We start from the raw sequence: 21,966 nt of genomic DNA, 5'->3' as shown, positions 1-21,966 counted from the left end.
TTGGGGTGCTCAGGCCCCCACCCCTGGCACAACCCTGCAACTGGAGAAAGATATACCCCAACTTGGGGGTGGGGTGGAGAGGTGAACCCCACTCTCAGAGCTGCAGATGGCAGTGGGACCTCCTGGCCCAGCTTCAGAGTCTTCAGAAAACCTTCCCCTGAATCCTGCCTCCTCCCCCAAACCAGCCTGGGGTGCAGCCTTGAGCCTCCACCGGGCAGCAGCCGTGCACTCAGGAGAACTGGGTGTGGAGAGGCCCAGAGACTTAGTGGAGGATCGATACCTATTTCCGCTGGAAGTCACTGTCCTTCCGGATGGCAGCGCTAGGCCAGAGAAGCCAGCAAGAAGTGTCCCCACCTGACACACACACACACAAGCCCAAGCAAGGCACTATACTGACCCCTCCCTCCTGCCTCCTCCCCGCTGCGGTTCTGGGCAGGGAGCTTCTGACATCACTGGGAGTATTTGGCTGAAGTCTGTGGTCACACAAGGTCAGGGTGCAGCAATTCTGGGCCCCAAGATACACCAGGTCTAAGCTTTAGCACCCCCAGATTCTTCATTCCTCGACTCCAGACCCTCCCCCAAGGCTCTGTGTTCCATAGAAGCCTCCCAGTTGATTGCCCCATTAGCCTCAGAGTGGAAAGGTCTAGCCACCAAGGTTCTAGTCCTTATGGTTAGAACCCTGCCCCCCCCCCAGCAGTTGTTTTTCCTCCCCAACTCCGAGAGGATTCTAGACTCTGATAGTTCAGGTTAATTACATGGGCCTTTTTATTCCATCTGGAAAGTACAAATATTCACAAGAGTCTGTACAACCTTAGGGATACCACCCCTGGCCCTGCCATCAGCCGCATGCCCCCCTCTCACCCCACCCCCATCCCAGCCTGCTGCGCCAGCACCCCAGCACCCCCATCCCAGTCTGCTCCAGGTCATTTTTCCAAGGCAGGCACAAGTGCTGGGTCCAGTCACAGCTAAAAAAAAAAAAAAAAAAAACCGGAGGCTGTGTTTTTGTTTGTTTTCTACCATGTGTGTATGTGTGTGTGTGTATGTATGTGTGTGTTCCCAAAAGCAGAAGTCCTCCCCAAAATGGGAGTCCACCTGCACCAGGTGATGTGACCAGAGTGCCTGCTTCCCGGGTCCCCACCCCCAGGCCCCCCCTCAGGCCCCCAGTCCTCAGTGGGCATCGCCAACACCTGCCGCAAGGGGACTCACCATCAGTTACAAGCGAATGTCAAACACTCCATCCTCCACCGTCTGCACATCTTCCTCTCGGATCTCTGATGTGGGGGGAAGGATGAGGACTTCACAGGGCATGGGTCTCTGAGCCCAGGGCAGCCCCTCCCATCTGCAGGCTCCCTGTGCAGCCCCGAAACAGAGCCAGCTACCCCCCAAAAAAAATCGATTCACCAAAGGCCAAAAGGCTGGACTTGTGAGGGTGTCTGGCAGCCACACTGCAAGCACAGTCTGCTCAGGTGCCCGCCTTCCCGGCATGGCACTGCCAGGGAATCCTTGTCAATGGCTTCATCTTTTCTATTTGAGAAGCCGTGTGCCCCCCACCTGCCTCCATCTTTGAGAGCTCCTGCCAATCAAAGCCAGCAGGGCCAACTGTCTATAATCTACTCAAACTGCAGCAGACTGACCCCAAACCACTGGGGAGCAGGGGTGAGCTGTCCTGAGATGGGGAGGCAAAAGATTGTTCTCACAGCAACCATACAGGGGAAGGCAGGCCAATGGAAACATAACTCTTCTGCCACATGTCAACCCCCCCAAAAAAAAAAAAATAAGAGTTTAGTGGTCCGGGAGGTGGCGCAGTGGCTAAGGCACCAGAATCTCAAGCATGAGGTCCTGAGTTTGATCCCCGGCAGCACATGTACCAGAATGACAGCTGGTTCTTTCCTCCTATCTTTCTCATGAATAAATAAATTCTTTAAAAAAAATAAATAAGAGTTTGGCTCAACTCTAGAGGCCTCTTTCACTTTTCCTCTTATTTGTCTAATAGGGTCTGGCACGCCCTCCCTCCCCCTCAGCCTCAGAAAGTCAAGGGCTCCATGGCCCTTCTGGAACCCTTGCCTGCCTAGCCCTTCTCATCTCCCCGCCAAAATAAGAGCATTGGCAGCTCTGGAGTGGTTTCCATCCTGGGTAGGTTAATGCTAGGCCACCATAACCCTGCTTCCCCACTCCCTCTGGGGTGCTAGTGTTGGGGTGGGGGGCTCTTACCTGGAGGCCGGGAGCCTCGCCGGCCAGGGCGGGGCAGGGAGAAGCTGAAGGCACGGTGGTGGGAGTGAGTGTGTGAGGGTGAGGACGAGGACCCCTCCAGACTCACGCTCTGGGCCCGGCGCCGGCACTCCACGGACAGGCGGTCCTTGCACTGCTTGTGGCAGTTCACACCACAGGCTGGGGGTAGGGGGTGGGTCAGCCATGGGCTCTGGTCAGAACAAACCCCCATCCCCTTCTCATGCCTACACCTCTCCCTAGCTTCCTTTACTTCTGAGCAGATGCCTCACCAAAATAAGAGTCTCTCTTCTTCATCCTATTTGCCTTCTCCAAAGGTGACTACCCCACCAAAATAAAAGCCCTCTTAAAGGCCACCCCAGTCACAAAGACTCAGCATGCTTCTCTGGCTTGGAGCAATTGCCACACTAAAATAAGAGCCTGCATCCACATGGTAACTTTTCCAAAACACGAACGAAACACCCAGCTCAGGGCCACTGCCCTTCCAGCTCACCTCGGCATTTGAGGCCCTGCTTGTAGATGCCCAGGATCTGAAATATAGGAGGGCGCTTGTTGCGGGGAGGGGTCTAGAGGCGGTTGCTCCACTTCCTTCTCAAGGACGGGGACTGGGGGTAACCCTCTCTGGGGCCTGGGGGGGCGCTTCCACGCTGAGTAGTAGAGGCAGGCAGATTCAGGTCTGCAGAGAAGGCTGTGGCAGGGGCGGGGCCAGATGGGGCGTGGGCGGGGCTAACAGGGAATGGGCGTGGTCCGCAGGTGACGTTGGTCTGTGGGTGGGGCTTGCCTGGGCGGGGTATATAACGGACATGGCCAGGGCGGGGCTCACCAGGGCCTTGCAGTGGCGACAGGCGACAGGGCGCAGGGAGTTGCTCTCGTGGAAGTTGTGCACGAAGCCCATGCGGCCGCCCAGCACGGAGCTGGAGCGTAGGAAGTAAGAGACCATCTCCTCCCTGCTGATGCAGCCGTCCCTGTTGGGGGGGAGCACCTCAGCGTGGAGGGGGGTCCCCCAACCACCGTGCAGCCTAAACGGGCACCGCGCAGATGCGGTAGCTGCTGCTCCCCAGTCGCTTTATCTGAGCCCCCCTCTCCTTCTTCCCCCTTCAGCGTCGCTGCACTAACACACACACACACACACACACACACACACACACTCTCAGCTCGGTTCCCCAGAGCTCTGGGCAACACCAGTCAGGACCCTGAGAATCTCGGGGTGGGGCGTAGGCCGCGTCCTCTGGCTCTGCCTTCTGCACAGGAACACCTGCAGACCAGCTCCCCACGAGCCTTTACTTCTCCAACACGTCTAGGGGCCAGAAGGGAGCAGCACACAATGTACGCGACCAGTGTAGGGTTCGATCCCCAGCACCACCAATAATGAGAGCCGAGCAGTGGTGCTGTGGTCCAAAAGAAACGGAGAAGCAATGGGGCGGGCTGTGGTGCACCTGGATAAGGGCACCTATGACCATGTGCAAGGACCCGAGTTCGAGTCCCGGTGCTCTCCACCTGCGGGCGGGGGTGGGGAGGTGGGGGGCACACTTCACGTGTGGTGAAACAAGTCTGCAGGTGTCTTTCTCCGTATCTCCTCCACCCCTCTCAATTTCTGTCTTGTCAAATAAAATAGAAAAAAAGGGGGAGGGAATGGCTGCTGGGAGTGGTAGATTTGTAATGCCAACGCCAAGCACCACTGATAACCCTGGTAGCAATTTTAAAAAGGGAGAAAGAGAAAAAAGACATAAAGAAGTAGAGAAGCCCAAATCAGAGCAAACGTGTGTGTGCGCTCTGAAAACTAGACCTCCAGTTACAGCAGCACTGCCTCCTGGCCACGTACAATCCAGCAGGCTGAGGTCCCCGCCGGCTTCCTCCTCTATAAATAGGGGTAGTGGCAGTGTCTGCGCTCAGAAGGGTTTGCAGGGTGGAGTGAGACAGAGCAGGTGCAGCGCTGGGAGCAGCAGTCCTGGGCAGCAGGGACTCCCTGGCTTATGTTGGAAGCCCCCCACCACACCCCACCCCCACTGTATCTGTGAATCCAGACCTGTGATTCCCCTGTGACCCTTCCCACCCCAGGGGCATTGAGACAACTATCCATTTGGAAGGAAATGACCCCAGAGGTGCTGGACTCTCAAGTGTGAGGTCCTGAGTTTGATCCCCTGCATCACATGTGCCAGAGTGATGCTCTGGTTCTCTCTCCCCTACCCCTTTCTCCTGCCCCTCATAAATAAATATCTTTAAAAGGGGGTGGGGGCTGGGGAGAAAGCATCATGGTAAAAATAAATGAATAAATAAATATAAATAAATAAATAACCCTAAATGCCTACCTCATCCTGCCCATGAAAACTAGATTCCCACTGAGCTGGGTTGACTAATGTAAAGAGTTACATTCTCACAGTATGGCAAAAGGCACAGAGAATGGGGCCGACATCTTGAAGGGTGAAGAGAGCCTTTGTACACATACACAAATCCAGAACTCATAAAGGAAAAGACTGACAGGTTAGGCACACAACATTTTTTTAAAACTTTATGTGGGGAGGGGGGAGAAGACAACATGAAGGACAGGCTGGAAAGAGATGTCTGCAAACACTTTCGACAGCAAAGGGTTAATAGCCATTAACAGATTCTTAAAATAAAAAAAAATCAATGAGAACAAGACCAACAAACCCAGTGAAATAATGGACAAACGTGAACAGGCAACTAACAAGAAATTGAAGTGGCCGATAAACCTATGAAAAGATCTTCTGCCCACCCCCGCCTCGAATTGAAGGAATGTGATTTTAACCAAGACACCCATGTGCCAATTAGCCTGGCAAAACTGTAAAGCTGATTATAGCATCCAGCGTTGGCAAGACAGCCAGGAAATGGGCACTAGGAGACTGTGGATGAGGGTGCGAGCTGGCACAACCTTGCCTGAGGTCACTCTGGCAGCCCGGCTCCTCATTTAGCATGTGCATTTCTTTTGATCCAATTATCCCACTTCTAGGAATTTCTCCTCCAGAAATAGTGGCCCGAGTGCCTCGCTACAAAGGCGCACACAGCATGGCGTGTATTAATAGAGGAAAACTGGGAACAGCCCGCAAATTCGCCAGCAGGAGGACGGGGAGTCAGATGATGGGCGGCTGTTCTAAAGAATAAGGAGATGCAGGGAGTTGGGCAGCGGGTTAAGCGCAGGTGATGCAAAGCGCAAGGACCAGCGTAAGGATCCTAGTTTGAGCCCCCGGTTCCCCACCTGCAGGGGAGTCGCTTCACAGGCGGTGAAGCAGGTCTTTCTCTCCCCCTCTCTGTCTTCCCCTCCTCTCTCCATTTCTCTCTGTCCTATCCAATAACAAAAACATCAATAACAATAATGACTACAGCAATAAAACAACAAGGGTAACAAAAAGGAATAAATAAATAAGTATTTTTTTAAAAAGAATAAGGAGGTGCAGCAGAAAATGGCAGATAAAGGACATCCCCCTCCCCGGGCCAAAGTGGGAACAAAAGTCAAAGCAAAGCGTAATAGTTTCATCAGGACAGTGATGGGGGAGGGAGAGGCAGCTTAATGGTTCTGCAAAGAGACTCTCATGCCTGAGGCTCCAAAGTCCCAGATTCAAGTCCCTTATCACCATAAGCCAGAGTTGAGCAGTCTCTGGGAAAAAAAACCAAAAGACAGTGATAAAAAAAAAAAAAAATTATTGGGCGTGGTCCGGGAGGTGACACAGTAGATAAGGCATTGGACTCTCAAGCATGAGGTCCCGCAGTGTCTGTTTCTTTCATTTTTTCTTCCTATCTTTCTCATAAATCAATAAACTATTAAAAACAAATTCTTGGGAGCCGGGCAGTGGTGCACCTGGTTGAACACACACATTACCATGTGCAAGGACCTGGGTTCAAGCCCCTGCTCACCAGCTGCAGGGGAAGCTTCACAAATAGTAAAGCAGGTCTGCAAGTGTCTCTCCTCCTCTCTATCTTCCCCTCCCCTTTCAATTTCTCTCTGTCCTATCTAGTTAAAAAGGGAGAGAGAGAGAGTGGCCACTGGTAACAGTACGTTTGTAGTGCCAGCACCAAAGCATAGCACTAACTGGTGGAAAATAAATAAACAAATACAAATAAATTATTAAGCACTTGAAAACACAATGGCTACCAATATTTAGATGTTGGTTAAAATATATCCAAAAGTTGGCATCACCAATGGCCAGAGCATTCCGGTCCAATAAAATACATAAATAATAAAATAGATCAAAATGTGCTTTGAGTTTCCAAGGAGGAAGAAAGAGAAAGCCCCAAGTTCCAGAATCAAAGGGGAGCTTTATGTCGGCGCTGCCCACTGACCCCACTCCCAGGCCTCGGGCTGGGAGAGGAGGGTGAGGACTTAAAGCCGGGAGCCCTGCTGGCAGCCGGAACCTCAAAAAGTCTCCACGGACCGCACCCCCACTTACAAGTGTGAGCTAGAATGAAATCTACCCCCTGAGGTAGCAGGATGGTCTGAACTCCATCTCATCCTGGGGAGAAGGAACAAAGGCACCATCACAGCCAGGGGCAGAGCTAGACCGATGCTCTAATGGTGTCTGTCAGTGACCAGTGTGCGCGGGCTTTCAAGATAGAGGAGCCGGGAAGGGGCCAGAACACGGCAATGACGCCACTCCTCAGAGGGTCCCGCAGGCTGGGAAAGGCAGAGGGGGGGGACTTTCACGTCCTTTACACACTTTATAAACTCTGAGTGGCTCCTCGGTGGAGCACTTGCCCTGTATGTGTGAGGCCCTGAGTTCAAGCCCCCACACCACACGAGAGCCATAAAGATGTGGTCTGGGACGTGATGTCGTGGATTAAGCACTGGATCCTCAAGCTTTGAGTGTGACCCCCAGGCATCGAATGTGCCAGAGTGACCGCTCTGGTTCTCTCTCTTCCTCCTCTCTCAAATTAATTAATTGATTAATTAAAGAGCCACAGTGACAAGAATGAGTCGAGCCCCATGTAAAACGGTGGATGATGGAGTGGTGTTTGGCTCTCCTCATAAGTGGTAGTAAGAATAAGGGTGGTGGGAGTTGGGCAGTAGCGCAGCGGGTTAAGCGCACGTGGCGTGAAGCACAAGGACCGCCGTAAGGACCCCGGTTCGAGCCCCCGGCTCCCCACCTACAAGGGAGTTGCTTCACAGGCGATGAAGCAGGTCTACAGGTGTCTATCTTTCTCTCCTCCCCTCTGTCTTCCCCTCCTCTCTCCATTTCTCTCTGTCCTATCTAACAACAACATCGATAACCACAACTAGAATAATAAAAAAAAGGCAACAAAATGGAAAATAAATAAGTATTAAAAAATAAATAAAAATAAGGCTGGTTCTGCAAAAAAGTCATGCCTGAGCTTTGGCTCAAACTCCCAGGTTCAATCCCCAGCACCACCAGAGCTGAGCAGAGTTTGGACTGAAACGTATGTTAGTGACTGTGACTAATAAATCTCGTGGCCAAGGTGGTGACACAGTGGCTGGAGCACTGGACTCCCAGCATGACGCCCCAAGTTTGACCTCAGACATGGCATGTGCCAGAGAGATGCTCTGTACACCTTCTCTCGCTCCTTCTCTAGTTAGTAAATAAATATATATATATATATATCACTACATAAATTTTTTTCAACAGATCTTTTAAAATACAGCTAGTCTGGGGAAAAAAAAAAAAAAAAGAAGAGTAGACCCCAACCAAATGAGGCTGTGACAGGGGAGGGAGTGGGGTGAGGGAGCGTGTGACCTCCTCCAGACAGACGCCTGTTTGTCTGTGAGCTGCCAGCAGGAGGTCTTCTGGGTGTAAGTGGGTGCTGTGAGGTCTTTTGATGGAGACCTGGGACAGGGCTGCCCAGGGGTGCAGCTCCTGTGATTTCTGCCAGCAGCGAGGGTCCCCACCCACCCACTCACATCTGCCTGCAGGAGCAGAATGAGGGAAGTTTTGTCTCCCCAGCTGGCAGCACCCCCGCGGCCCCCCCACTCCTGGTGGCTTCCTAGGTCACACTCCTCTGCTCCCTTGCTGTGTGACAGAGGGGAAGTGAGCCTGCCCGCCCTCCCCCAGTGCTGTCCCCGCCCCCCCCCAGCCCGCCTCACTGGTTCTGGTCGAGGTCCCCAAAGGCGCTGAGGTAGGGGAAGTTCCCACGGATGATGTGGAACTCTTCCTGGGAGATGTGGCCGTCCCCGTCGACGTCAAAGTTCCGGAACACAGACTAGAGCACAAGAGGGTCATGGGGTGGGGGACAAGGAGCTGCAGGATGGGGGTTCCCACGGCCCCCACCCAGTGGGTGATGGAGGCCTGGGTCCCTGCCACCCCTCCCCGACTCAGCAGGGGGTGGGGGAGGGGCTGGTGGTGGCACAGGGTGGTGTGGGGGGGTCCCAGGGCAGTGCCCAGGCTGCCCAGGCTCACCTCTACCATCTTCTCAATGTGCTCCACCAGCAGCGCCTGGTCCAGCTTGGGCTTGGCCGCCGAGGTCCACTCCTCCAGCACTGGGGCGCGGGGCAGCGGAGGGGCACAGCTCGTGGGGCTGGTTGGCTATGGAGACAGTCACGCCTGAACCAGGGCTGGTCACACAGGGGCCCAGGGTCCTGGGAGCAGGCCAGGGGAGCCAGGCCAGCAAGCAGGAGGTCTGGGGCTGCTTTCCAGACCCTCCTGCCCCACATGACTGTGTCTGGGTGGGGGGCAGAGGTAGGGACAAGGACAAGGACAGGGCCCTCCCCCAGTCACTCACTGAGGACTTGGAGCGTGGCTCCCGCTGAAGGGACAGCTGGTAAAGCTCGTCCTCCGTCTGGTACTGATCCAGAGACACCTGGGACACAGGAGGCTGGTGACACAGCTGTCCCCTGCCCAGTGGCATCCAAGGTCAGGTCTCCAGCTCAGCCTAGAAGCCCCACTCAGGATGCAGCTGGGTTAGAACCCAGCTCTCAGACCAGCCTCACGTATCCAACCCCTGGGCTGAGCTGAGACCTCGGTGGGGAATCTGGGTCAGAAGGCGGCTTGGAGCTCTGAGATTCACCCTTGGCCCAGAGCCATGTCAGCACATAGGCTCCCAGCTCAGATCCCACCCCTGACCCCAACCCAGAGCCCAAAAACAGCCTGGAATTCACAGGAGGGTGGGCCAGCAGGGAGACGGCCCAACCTATGTATCTGAGGTCACAAGTTCAAATCCCGGAATCATGTATCCTAGAGTGATGCTCTGGTTTTCTCTCTGTCTGTATAATATATACTCTGTGTTGTTAATGTTAAACATGGGGGTCCGGAAGTGGCTCACTCAGTAGAGCGAGCAAGGTATCACGTGCCAGGACCTGGGTCTGAGCCCCAGGTGACCATTCTGAGCACCTGCAGCAGGGAAGCGCCATGAGCAGCGCAGTGCTACTGTGGCCTTGGCCGCCAAGGTCTCCTTTCTTCTCTGTTTCTTTCCCTCTTTCATTCTGTCTCTCATCGTCTGTCTAGAGGAACAAAGCATGGCTGCTGGAAGCAGTGAAGTAGTGCAGGCACTGAGTCCTAGTGATAACCCTGGTGGTGGCAGAAAGAAAGAAAGAAAGAAAGAAAGAAAGAAAGAAAGAAAGAAAGAAAGAAAGAAAGAAGGAGGGAGGGAGGGAAAGGAGAAAGAAAGAAAGAAAGAAAGAAAGAAAGAAAGAAAGAAAGGAAGGAAGAAAGAAAGGAAGGAAGAAAGAAAGATAGGAAGAAAGAGGAGCCGGGTGATTGTGCAGTGGGTTAAGCACACATGGTGCAAAGTGCGAGGAATGACATCAGGATCCCAGTTCGAGCCCCCCGCTCCCCACATGCAGGGGAGTCGCTTCACAGGCGGTGAAGCAGGTCTGCAGGTGTCTGTCTTTCTCTCCCCCTCTCTGTCTTCCCCTCCTCTCTCCATTTCTCTCCGTCCTATCTAACAATGACAACATCAATAACAATAATAACTACAACAACAATGAGAAACAACAAGGGCAACAAAAGGGAAAATAAATAAGAATTTTAAAAAATAAATGTGTTTTTGTTCAACAATTTGTTTTGCTTTGTATGTTAACTCTCTTTTCAGCCACCAGGTTCCAGATGGCAGCAGGATGACAACCAGACTTCCCTGGACTGACGACCCCACCAATGTGTCCTGGAGCTCCGATTCTCCAGAGCCCTGCCCCACTAGGGAAAGTGAGAGGCAGGCTGGGAATATGGATCCACCTGTCAATGCCCATGTTCAGCAGGGAAGCAATGACAGAGGCCAGGCCTTCCACCTTCTGCATCCCATAATGCCCCTGGGTCCATGCTCCCAGAGGGATACAGAATAGGAAAGCTGTCAGGGGAGGGGGTGGGATATGGAGATCTGGTGGTGGGAATTGTGTGGAGTTGTACCCTTCTTATCCTATGGTTTTGTTAATGTCTCCTTTTTTAAATAAATTTTAAAGAATAATAAAAAAATAAATGTGTTTTTTTAAAAAATAAATAAAATCTTTAAAAAATAAAAAAAAAATTTTAAAAGAAAGAAGAGGAAGTAGCACAGCGGGTTAAGCGCAGGTGGCTCAAAGCGCAGGACCGGTATAAGGATCCTGGTTCGAGCCCCCGGTTCCCCACCTGCAGGGGAGTCGCTTCACAGGCGGTGAAGCAGGTCTGCAGGTGTCTTTCTCTCCTCCTCTCTGTCTTCCCCTCCTCTCTCCATTTCTCTCTGTCCAATCCAACAACAATGACATCAACAACAACAAATAATAACTACAACAATAAAACAACAAGAGCAACTAAAGGGAATAAATAAATAAACATTAAAAAAAAGAGAGAGAAAGAAAGAAAGAAAGGGAGGAAGGAAGAAGACAGGGGAGACAGCACAGTGGTTCTGCAAAAAGACTCTCTCATGCCTGAGGCTCTAAGGCCCCAGGTTCAATCCCCAGCACCACTATAAGGCAAAGATGAGCAGTGCTCTAGTCTCTCTTTCTCATTAAAATAAAACAAATATTAAAAATAATAAAAATAATAACTTGAAAGGGAAATGGTGAGAATAACTAGGGAGACAGCATAACAGCTCTGCCAAAAGACTTTCATGCCTGAGGCTCTGAGATCCCAGGTTTGATCCCCAGCACCACCATCAGCCAGAGCTGAGCAGAGTCCTAGTCTCTGCCCCTTTCTCTCTGTATCTCTTTCTCCTTAAGATAAGATAAAGAGAGGGCCAGGTGGTGACTCATCTAGTTAAGCTCACAGTACTACTATGCACGAGGACCCGGGTTCGAGCCCTCCCACACCCCACCTGCATCAGGGACACTTCACAAGCAATGTAGCAGGTCTGTAGGTTTTTATTTTCTCTCTCCCTCTCTGGCTCCCCCTTCTCTCTCAATTTCTCTGTCCTATTGAATAAAATAGAAAAAGAAAAAAAAAAAAGGAAAAATGATCACCAGGAGCGGTGAATTTATAGTGCTCCGGTAATAAACTTGAAAGCAAAAATAAATTTAATTTAAATTTTAATTTAATTTAAAATTTAAAAAGGTAAAATAACTTTATTTTTTTAAAGAAAGAACATAGAAGAAAGGAGGGAGAGAGGAAGGAAGGAAGAGGAGAGAGGGAAGGAGAGAGGGAGGGAAGAAGGGAGGAAAGGAGGGAGAAGGAATTCCCACCTAACCCAGGGCTCACTCTATCCCCCGTGCAAACCCTGCCTCGTGCAGATGAGCACCACCTCCAGAGAATGTTCCAGAAGGGGCCAGGCTCCTTGTCGGGCGCCCGCTCACCGTGAGCAGGCTGAGTAGGTCGGGGTTGGCCTGCACAGGCGGCCGCAGGCTGGTCACCATGGCCAGCTCCTCCAGGATACTGAAGAGCTGCTTCATCTTGGCCCCGTTAAGCCGGGTCTTGCTGGGGTCCAGCCAGTCAGGCAGCGCGAGCTGCAGGGCCACCAGGTCCTTGAGGTGCACTCCCAGGATGGGGAAGCGGAAGCCCACGCAGGCCGCCAGCTGCCGTCGGTAGTTGCTGTAGTTGCCCGTGGCTGTCACCAGCTCCGTCAGGCCTTCCCAGAGCTGGGGACAGAGGACACAGGGTCTCAAGTCACGTCGCTGGCCCCACATGCTCCCTGCTCATCCCTGGAGACATGGGAACCCTCACCTTCCTGTCTCCCCATCCCTGGCTTGATCAACCCCTGGGAGTCAGAGTTCATAGGTCACAAGTTAAGGGAACATACCCACCTCCGCCAAATATCACACCTCTGTGCTCATCAGCACCGCACAGAAGAGGGGCCAGGCGGTAGCGCAGCGGGTTAAGCGCACATAGTACAAAGCCCAAGGACTGCGCAAGGATCCCGGTTCGAGTCCCCTGCTCTCCACCCGCAGGGGAGTCGCTTCATAAGCGGTGAAGCAGGTCTGCAGGTGTCTAGCTTTCTCTCCCCCTCTCTGTCTTCCCGTCCTCTCTCAATTTCTCCCTGTCCTACCAAAAATTTAAAAAAATATATCCATAAGAGCAGTGGATTCGTAGTGCAGGCACCAAGCAAAAAAAAAAAAAAAAAAAAAAAAAAAAACGCCAAAAACAATGTCTAGAATTTTTTTTTTTTTTTTTTTTGGTGGCACTGAGGCCTGAGATTCCACTACCCCAAGGCTGACTTTTTTTCATCCTTTTCAAGTAGGAAGATTGTGAGACAGAGAGAGAGGGAGAGGCATCAAAGCACCACTCCACCACCCCTGGAGTCTCTCCTCTCCCCCACCTGTACTGCCCTTGGGGCTCCCATGAGGAGCTGGGGCTCGAACCTGGCTCGAACCTCACACATGGTGAGGTGTCCACTGGGATGCAATCTCTCAGCACAGTCTAGAATGTTCTTAGCTGTGTCTTTCATGATAGCCTAAACCAGAAAAACTCCAAATATTCAAGAGCAGAGCAGACAGAGAGATTAGGGTGGATATACACTAAAATATCATGTGGTGGCGTGAATGCAGAGTGAGAGGTGTCAGACACAGAATCTCAGGTACAGAAAGTTCAAAAACAAGACCCCACATTGTTGGGGGGGGAGCCCCTAGCAGGTAAAGCTACAAAGGGTAGCAAGGTCAAGGCTGGGGGTGAGGTCAGCTGGTAGAGACTATCAGGTCTGAGGCCTTGGGTTTGAGTCCCAGCACTCTATGTATCAGAGTACTACTCAGAGTAGTGCTCTGAGTTCCTTCTCACTCTCAGAATGAAACTCTCTAATATGGGGGCTGGGCGGTAGCACAGTGGGTTAACCGCATGTGGCACAAAGCCCAAGGACCGGTGTAAGGATCCTGGTTCTAGCCCCCGGCTCCCCACTTGCAGAAGGGTCACTTTGCAACTTCACAGGCGGTGAAGCAGGTCTGCAGGTGTCTGTCTTTCTCTCCGCCTCTCTGTCATCCCCTCCTCTCTCCATTTCTCTCTGTCCTATTTAAAAAAAAAAAAAACCTCTCTAATATAAAATAAAGAAAAACAAATATTTAAAAGGGTAAGAAAAGGGGAGTCTGGTGGTGGCACAGCGGGTTAAGCGCAGGTGGTACAAAGGGCAAGGAACAGCTTAAGGATCCTGGTTCAAGCCCCCGGCTCCCCACTTGCAGGGGAATCCCTTCACAGGTGGTGAAGCAGGTCTGCAGGTGTCTGTCTTTCTCTCCCCCTCTCTGTCTTCCCCTCCTCTCTCCATTTCTCTCTGTCTTATCTAACAATAGTGACATCAATAACAACAAAAAAAACCAACAAGGGCAACAAAAGGGAAAATAAATAAATAGAATATGAAAAAATTAAAAATTAAAAAAAAAGAAAGTACGGAAAGGAGCCCAGAAGGGGCTCACCTACAAGAGCAGACATGCTACCACGTGTGAGGCCCGGGAGGAAGCTTCATGACTGACGGAACAGTGCACAGGGCTCCCTCACAGGAAGTTCCAGAGCACATTGTTGGGGATCTCTGTCTCTCACCTTCTATCAAGAAACAGAAATAGGGGCCAGGTGGTGGTGCATCTGGTTGAGCGCTGGGTTCAAGCCCTCGGTCCCCACCCACAGGGAAGAAGCTTCACAAACAGTGAGGCAGTGCTGCAAATGTCTCTCTTCCTCCCTCTGTCTCCTCTTCCTTCTCAATTTCTCTGTCTGCATCATACATAAATAAATAAAATATTGTGGTCCAGGAGGTGGTGCAGTGGATAAAGCACTGGAGTCTCAAGCATGAGGTCCGGAGTTCGATCCCCGACAGCACATGTACCAGAGTGATGTCTGGTTCTTTCTCTCCTCCTATCTCTCTCATGAATAAATAAATTTAAAAAAATTTGTAAATGTATTTAAAAAATAAATAAATAAAATATTTTTAGAAGAAAGAAAAGCAAGGTCATATCATTACAGAGTCATGACCTCTATGGGGGATGCTCTGAGGTGCTGAGAACTTGAGGGGAGGGGGGGGCAGGAAATATTCTTTTTTTTTCTTTTCTTTATTTCCTTTTTGTTGCCCTCGTTTTTATTGTTGTTGTCGTCGTTGTTGGATAGGACAGAGAGAAATAGAGAGAGGAGGGGAAGACAGAGGGGGGAGAGAAAGACAGACACCTGCAGACCTGCTTCACCGCCTGTGAAGTGACGCCCCTGCAGGTGGGGAGCCGGGGGCTGGAACCGGGATCCTCACGCCGGTCCTTGTGCTTTGCACCACATGCGCTTAACCTGCTGCGCTACGCCCGACTCCCGGCAGGAAATAGTCTATGTCTGCACCCAGGTGGTGGTGGCACAGATGACTCCATCAGAGTCTCATGCTACACGGGCCTGTGTGTATACACTTCACTCTCCAGGTGTACATCACCGGAGAGCTCACAACATATAAAAAGAGGGGGCCGGGTGGTGGTGCGCAGAGCACTAAGTGCAAGGACCTTACAAGGATCCGGGCTCTAACCCCAGACTCCGTACCTGCAGGGGGATCGCCTCCCAAGTGGTGAAGCAGGTCTCCAAGTATCAATTTTCCTCTCCCTCTCTATCTTCCCCTCCCCTCTCAATTCCCTCTGTCCTATCCAATAAAATGGAAAAAAAAAAAAAAAAAAACCAACCATCAGGAGCAATGGATTCGTAGTACCGGCACCAAGCCCCACAAATAACCCTGGAGTTAAAACACATAAATAAGAAAAATATAAAAAATAAAAGGAGGGCCAAGAGATGGCTCACTCTACAAAGCAGACTGAGCCGAGCTTGAGTCCCTGGCCAGCCCATGAAGTCCCTGCTCAGAAGAAACTTTACAAGTGCTGGAGGTAGAGCCGTGCTGCGATGTGTTTCTGTTTCTCTCTCTCTCTCTCTTAAAAAAAAAAAAAAGTCTGCTAGGAACAGTAGATTCATGCAGACATGAAGCCCCAGCAATAACCCTGATTAAAGTGTGTGTGTGTGTGTGTGTGTGTCAGGGCACCAGGCAGCAGCTCACCCATTACAGTGCGCACACTGCCATACAAAAGAACCCAGGTTCGAGCCTGCGGTCCCCACCTGCAGCAGGGAAGCTTCACTAGCAGTGAAACAATGCTGCAGGTGTCTCTTTTTATTTTTTTAGTTTTTTCCCTTTTGTTGCCCTTGTTATTTATCATTGTTGTTGTTGTTTTGTCATTGCTGTTGTTGTTGGATAAGACAGAGAGAAATCCAGAGAGGAGGGGAAGACAGAGAGGGGGAGAGAAAGACACCTGCAGACCTGCTTCACCGCCTGTTAAACAGGTGGGGAGCCGGGGGCTTGAACCAGGATCCTCAAGCTGGTCCCTGTGCTACGCGCCACGTGCGTTTAACCCACTGTGCCACCGCCCAGCTCCCTGCAGGTGTCTCTGTCTATCTCTCTGCCTATCTCTATGTTCTCCTTCCACTTTGATTCTGTCTTTATCCAGTAAGTAAATAAGTAAAATGCTTTTAAATATATATTCTATATAGATATGGAGAGACAAAGTGTGCCCAGACGGCTGCACAACTAGCCGAGCACACACCCTACCATGTGAAAGGACCCAGGTTCAAGCCCCCACTCCCCACCTGCAGAGGGAAATTTCACGAGCACTGAAGCGGGTCTGCAGATGTCTTTCTCTCTCCCTATCTCCCCGCCCTCATTTTCTCTCTGTCCTATCAAGTAAAATAGAAAGAAAACAAAAATAAAAGAAGAAAGAGAAGAAAACGCAAGCTTTGAACTCAGGTAGGCCCCCTTTACAACTCTTTCACTGGGCCACCTAGGAAAATCCTTGAACCACTCTGCCCTCTGTCTCCTCATGTGTCAAATGAGCACAGTGGTGCCCAGCACCCCCACCCAGGCCAGGCCAGGCCAGGCCAGGGAAGTGCTGGCCCCAGGGCCTGCCGAGGTCACCCACACACCCAGCCCCGGGCACCTTGATGGTCTCGGGGCTGACGTGGCTGTGCGTGTCCTTGAGGCGCGAGATGGAGCTGTGGCTCAGGCCCCCGACCACGGCCATCAGCGTGTTGAAGTTCTGCAGCTGCAGCAGCTTCTGGGGACACATGGGGGGTGGGGTGGGGGCAGGTGTCACGGGGTGGGGGGGGGCAGAACTCAGCCCCCTGATTCCAGAGAAGGGGCAGCAGGCCCAGGTGGTGACTCAGGGTGTGGGCGGCTGCGGGCACCTCTGCCACGTGCACGAAGTGTGTGATGACCAGGGCACGCTGGGGGGGCGTGGGCTTGCTGAGGATCATAAGCTGCACCCACTGGGAGACGCTGTTGAAGAGGGCGATGAAGCGCTCCAGGACTGGGTTGTCCACGGTGCAGCCATGCGTCACGAAGCTGTGATAGTCCTGGAACTGGGGCGGGGGAGACATCAGCACCCGCGGCCCCAGTCGAGGCCCCGCCCCCAGACAAAGGCCCCGCCCAGACCACGGGTCCCACTTGGCCGCAAACACGGGCCACGCCCCCCAGAACTGACCACGCCCGCACACTGGCCCCACCCATCCCGGGCCCCGCCCCGGCCCCGCCCCGCCCCCAGGCCTGGGCGCACCAGGATTTTGCAGAAGGAGCGGTACTCCAGGTAGGTGAGGTGCTCCGCCAGCTCCAGCGGCTCCAGGTGATCGAACAGCAGGGACATCTTGCGCTTCTTCTGTTCTACGGGATTCCGCTGGGTCACCTGTCGCTTCCACTTGTAGGTGGGGCTGTGTGTGGGGGGGGGGCGAGCAAGGGGGGGTAAGCGTCAACGCGCCACTCAAGCCCCCAGTGTGTCTGCGTGCAAAAGCCCTCTAGTCTGCATGCAAATGGGGTATCAGCAGCGTGTGATGGCGGGAAGGCTTAGGGTGGGGGCTCCGAGTGGGGGGGGGGCCCGGCTGAGGTGAGGCCTGGGGAGCCCGAGGATGAGCTGAGCTGGCCCGAAGCCGAGATGTGACAGTCCAGCTGAGGTGCACGGGAGTCCTCGAAGGCTAGCAAGTGCACATGCAGGCCCCTGGCGCTGGACTCACAGGTGTTAAGCAGGCGGGAGCGGCCCCACCCCCACAGCCCCCACGCACACGCTGTCAATGTCTATGAGGCTGCTGTGCCGCCGGTTCCCCTCCTGGTCCAGCAGGGCCTTCAGCTCCTTGATCTGCTCTGCCAGCTCCGGGTTCAAGTCAAACTCGGCGGGGAATGCCGAGATCCAGTACCTGGTGGGGTTCAGGGGGTTCTGAGGCGGCCCTGTCCCCACCACCCGGGGCCTCCCCATCCCACGTGCAGCAGGCCAAGCCAGGACGGGGCAAGCCTAAGGCTGGCACATCCACCCGGCCTGGACAGACAGACCCGGGTTCGAGCCCAGGGGGGGGCGATCTCAGAGCCCTTCCCACAGTCACTTTCGGACCTGCTGGAGCCGGGAAGGAGCCTTGGGACACGGGCTCACCTGACAAGGTGGCATGTCTTGACCTGTAGAGAGCTGGAGTTGTCCTTGCGGGACTGTTGGTAAGTGACAGCCAGTTAAGGGGTCCGGGGGTTGAGTCCATCTCTGAAACCCAAGCAGGAGTTGGGCCCTGGGGATGATGGGGGGCTGGGGGCGGGGCCTGTTTCCAGGAGACAGGCTGGGGGTGGGATCTGACTGCAGGAGTTGGGGGGGCGGAATGTTCTGGAATGGAAGCGGAAGGCAGAGGTGAGGGGGCGCTTTGGGGGAGTGCGTGGAGCGCCACCGGGACCTCTGTTTTGAGGGGAGGCTGCAGGCAGGGCCTGTGTTCTGGGGACTCCAGAGGTAGGAGGTGGGGAGAAGGGGCAGGGCCTGGACCCCAGGGAGGAGGAGGACGGGGAGACCAAGCCTGAGACCCATCGGTGAGAGGCCCGGGAGCGGTGCAGGCCTGCCTGAAAGGATATATGTGGAGTAGCTTGGCCGCCAGCTCCGAGGAAGGGATGTACCAGGGGTGCATCATGAGAAACATGCGCACCAGCTGCGGGTCCCGCACCTTCCCGGAGTCATCTGGGGGTGGGGGGTGTTGCAGGGAGAAGCAAGTTGACCTCGGACCCCGCAGCTGGGGTCCCTGAGCCACCCCACAGCCCAGTCCCCACATCTCCGGTTTTCCCAGAACCCTGAATCCAGGAGGCAAAGCAAAAGGGGTGGGGTGGGGGTGAGGCAGGGTCCCGGGCGCTGGAGGAGGGGGCGCCTGGCTGGGCCCACCCCATCGTCCTGAGGGGAACCAGCTGGGCGGAAGGAGCCTGGGTTCGCTGGGTCAAGAATCCAGAGGTCATTTCCTGAGTGCTGGGGAGGGAAGGGGCACCCCTGCACCAGATAAGCAACCCCCCCACCCCGTCAGCCGGAAACAGCTCCCAGGCCCGAGATAACCAGTTCCTCCAGATCCCCGGGGAGACAGTTGCCTGAGGGTCAGAGGCTGTGTGCCCGCCCCTCCCTCCACGCGCAGCCTGGGGGTGCGGGGATATCATCGTGCTCATGCCCCCCCCCAGCCCCTCTAGACCGAGAATCGTAGGCTCTCCCAGCGAGGCGGCAGGCTGCGGGGGCAGGGCGGGGAGACCCCGGGATGGGCCCTGGGCGTTGGGTGGGGCGCCCCCACCCCCTCGCCACTCACCCCCTCGCCACTCACCGAAGGCTTCGATGCAACCGCGCAGCAGCTCCTCCACCGTGCAGCCCTTGTCCAGGTCCAGGGCGCCCGCCATGGCCGTGGCGTGGGCAGGCCGGGCCTAGAGAGCCACCCTCGGGGCTCGAACCGGACCCCTGTCCCGAGAGAGGCAGGACTGGAGTCCGGGGAGGCGCCGGGCAGCGGCGGGGCGGGGCGGGCACGCCCCCTATTGGGCGGGGATGGAGCCCCAGAGGCGACCACTCCCGGGGTTAAACGGTCCGGACCACGATGGTGCAACCCCCCAGTTGGGAAACCGACCGGACGAGAGGCTTCCGGCCCCCCACCCCCGACCTGGAGTCGCCCGGGGCGCAGGGGCTCCCGGAGGCGGGGGCCGGGGTTCAGGGACCGCTAGGTGCCCGCACCCCGCCTGCCCCGCGCTCCCCGGAGGCACCTGCAGCACCCCGCGCCCCTCCCGCTGCTCCCCTCCCTCCGTAGCCTCCCTACCCCGCAGGGTTATTTTTGGGAACCCAGAGCCTGAGGGGACCTCGGAGGAATTTCTCCCGGGATGGGAGGGGGAGGAACCCAGGCGTCCTGCCCGCCCGCGTCACCCTTCGCAGGCGCCCGAGGAGCGGGGGCAGGGCCATGGCGTCCCCGGGGGCTGCTCTCGGGGAGGCGGCCGGGGGAGAGGAACATTCCTGGGGGGTCGGGGGGGGGGTGCTGCGCCCAGGGCGTCCGCGGATGCCTGAGCCTGGGAACTGCGCGCTCCTGCCCGCCGCCTTCTGCTCCGCGGAGGCCTCGGCCTGCCCGCAGGGCTCTCCGCCCCCCCACCCCCACCCCCGGCTGGACCCCCCATCACGCACCCCGGGACCCGCACTGACAGCCCCCGGGCACGCAGGCAGCTTCGGCGCAGAGCGGCCGGGAGGGGGCGCTGTGGTCGCGGGAGGCGGCGGGCGCCCGGGCAGGACTCCACCTCCAACTCCTGACACCGGCCGGGTCCTGCGCACCCTGGAGCGGCGGCCCCGCAGCGCACACCCGCGACCAGGCGCCCACATGAGGTGCAAAGCGTGCACGCCCTCCCCCATCGTATCTTCCCGGCCTCAGGCATTGGCCTCTCCTCCCATCACACACAATGGCACCCACAGCGCAGAGCAGCCCTCCGCCACGCAGACCCCGCGGCCCACACGCGCCAGGCCCCCGCAGAGACGCATGGATCCACACACACATGCGTGCACCCCCACTTGCATACACACGTCCCCACATGCACACACCCCGTGGGTGCACGCACACGCCCACCCTGCGCCACAGCACACGGTTCACCCACCGCGTCCCCAGCGCCCACGCCCCGCGCCACCCCCAGGGAAGGTCCCCGCCCCGTCACCCCTCGCTGCAAGGGGCGGCGGACGGGGGCGCCCCACGGAGTTCCCCGACCCACTTTCCCCGGGCGCCTGGCCCCTCCTCGCTGTGACCTTGACAGCCACTTGGCCTCAATTTTCTCATCTGTCAAATGGGGGGTCCGCGGGGGCAGCCAGCCGAGACGCGGCTGGGAAGTGCGGAGAGCCCGCGGCGCCCCCTCCCGCGGTGGTCCGGACGCCTTGGACCCAGGTCTCCGCTGCAGCTCGCAGCCCCCCCACCCGAGCCCCGCTGCTCCCCGCCCACCGACCGCTCGGCCCCGCCCCCGCCCTCCCCCAGGGACCCTGCGCCCCGCCCGCACCGTTCACTCGCTCCCGGGACCCGCGCCCGCCCGCACCTCCGTGCGCTCCCGCCCGCGGCCTCGCTGCGGCTCTAGCTCCCGCCTGGCCTCCCCGCCCTCCGCGCTGCAGCCCCGCGCCCGCCCCGCCCCTCCCCGCCCCCGCGCCGCCGCCCCCCGGCTCCCCGCTCCCCCGCTGCATGGCCCGCCCTGCGACAGCGGAGCCCCGGGCGCCCGAGAGAGGCCAGGCCGCGGGCGGGGGGCTGCGCCACGGGCCGCGCCAGAGGTGGCGGGCGGGAGGAGGAATGCGGGGCTGCCCCTCCAGACGCCCCCCTGCCCCCCGCCCGCCCGTGTGGGGCAGAGGAAGCCGGGAGGGGCAGGAAACGGACTGCGGTGGGGAAGGGGCGCCCCGCCCAGCCCCCGGCCCGAGTTCCTGTTTTCGAGACAAGCCGTTCCCACGGGGCCGGCCGGGCCCGGGCGGGAGCTGCTGCGGGCGGCGGGGCGCGCCGGCGGGGGGGGGGGTGCGGGGGGCTGCGGGCTTCGCGATCGCCGGGGGAGGGGCTGGGAGCAATGCGAAGGCGGCTACCTGGAGACGGAGTCTGGGGGTGTGTGTGAGCCCCGGGGCCCACAGGCTGGCTCCCCAGGGAGGCAGGTGCAGCCGGGCACCCCCACCCAGACCCGCGCCACCCGCAGGGCAGGGAAGGAACTTGGGAGGGGCTGCCGGCGGTTAGGGTCCCCCCAAGCCGGGTGATGGGGAGAAGCTAGCAGTTTCCGGCCGTTTGTTTCGAACATTCACTGTGAAACCACCGGCCCCAAAGCTGCCTACCGAGCCCCGCCCCTCCCTGCGGGGGCTGAAGGGCCCCCCACCTCGATCTGGGCCACGCGAGGCCAGCGACGGCGCCCTGCAGACCGGGCTCCCCGGGGTGGGGTCAGTTCTGGCCTGGCTGTGAGGGCCCGGGGGCGCCCTCCTGCCCCGCACGCCCTGCCTTAGGCCCCCGGCGCAGCACCTGCTCCGAGACCCTTCAAGCCGCAGTGGGCGGGCCCGGGGGCGGGGTCCCAAAGGCGCTAAGCCGCCGGCCCCGCCCCCGACGGCGCGGCTCCGGGTCGTTCCCGGCCCCCTGGGCCCGCCCCCTCGGGCCCGCAGGCCGCTGACCTAGTATGGACACGACACTGGGCTGGGAGGCGGGCAGTTGACGA

The 21,966-nt window shown here is 56.5% G+C and overlaps 1 protein-coding gene across 8 annotated transcripts; it reads right to left on the bottom strand.

The window, feature by feature from the left end:
- Nucleotides 1-741: 741 nt before the first annotated feature.
- On the bottom strand, nucleotides 742-21,770 carry RASGRP2 (RAS guanyl releasing protein 2). Of its 8 annotated transcripts, none has more exons than XM_060176125.1 (17): nucleotides 21,637-21,770; nucleotides 19,107-19,237; nucleotides 18,385-18,487; nucleotides 17,927-17,989; nucleotides 17,565-17,696; nucleotides 17,066-17,216; nucleotides 16,698-16,871; nucleotides 16,451-16,567; nucleotides 11,888-12,169; nucleotides 8,911-8,988; nucleotides 8,589-8,714; nucleotides 8,276-8,391; nucleotides 3,050-3,191; nucleotides 2,720-2,756; nucleotides 2,212-2,388; nucleotides 1,207-1,295; nucleotides 742-965 (listed from the first exon to the last, which is right to left on the bottom strand). In XM_060176125.1, exons 2-16 carry the CDS (start codon nucleotides 19,177-19,179, stop codon nucleotides 1,213-1,215), a joined length of 1,854 nt encoding a protein of 617 aa, XP_060032108.1. In that variant the 5' UTR covers nucleotides 19,180-19,237; nucleotides 21,637-21,770; the 3' UTR covers nucleotides 742-965; nucleotides 1,207-1,212. The 8 variants fall into 8 exon arrangements, with proteins under 8 accessions (XP_060032108.1, XP_060032103.1, XP_060032105.1 ...); XM_060176120.1 differs by lacking the exon at nucleotides 21,637-21,770 and adding an exon at nucleotides 20,830-20,933; XM_060176122.1 differs by lacking the exon at nucleotides 21,637-21,770 and adding an exon at nucleotides 20,794-20,871.
- Between the last annotated feature and the right edge of the window lie 196 nt (nucleotides 21,771-21,966).

Source organism: Erinaceus europaeus, chromosome 17, assembly GCF_950295315.1.
Source record: "Erinaceus europaeus chromosome 17, mEriEur2.1, whole genome shotgun sequence".
Lineage (NCBI taxonomy): Eukaryota > Metazoa > Chordata > Mammalia > Eulipotyphla > Erinaceidae > Erinaceus > Erinaceus europaeus.
This window is presented reverse-complemented; position numbering and strand designations above follow the sequence as displayed.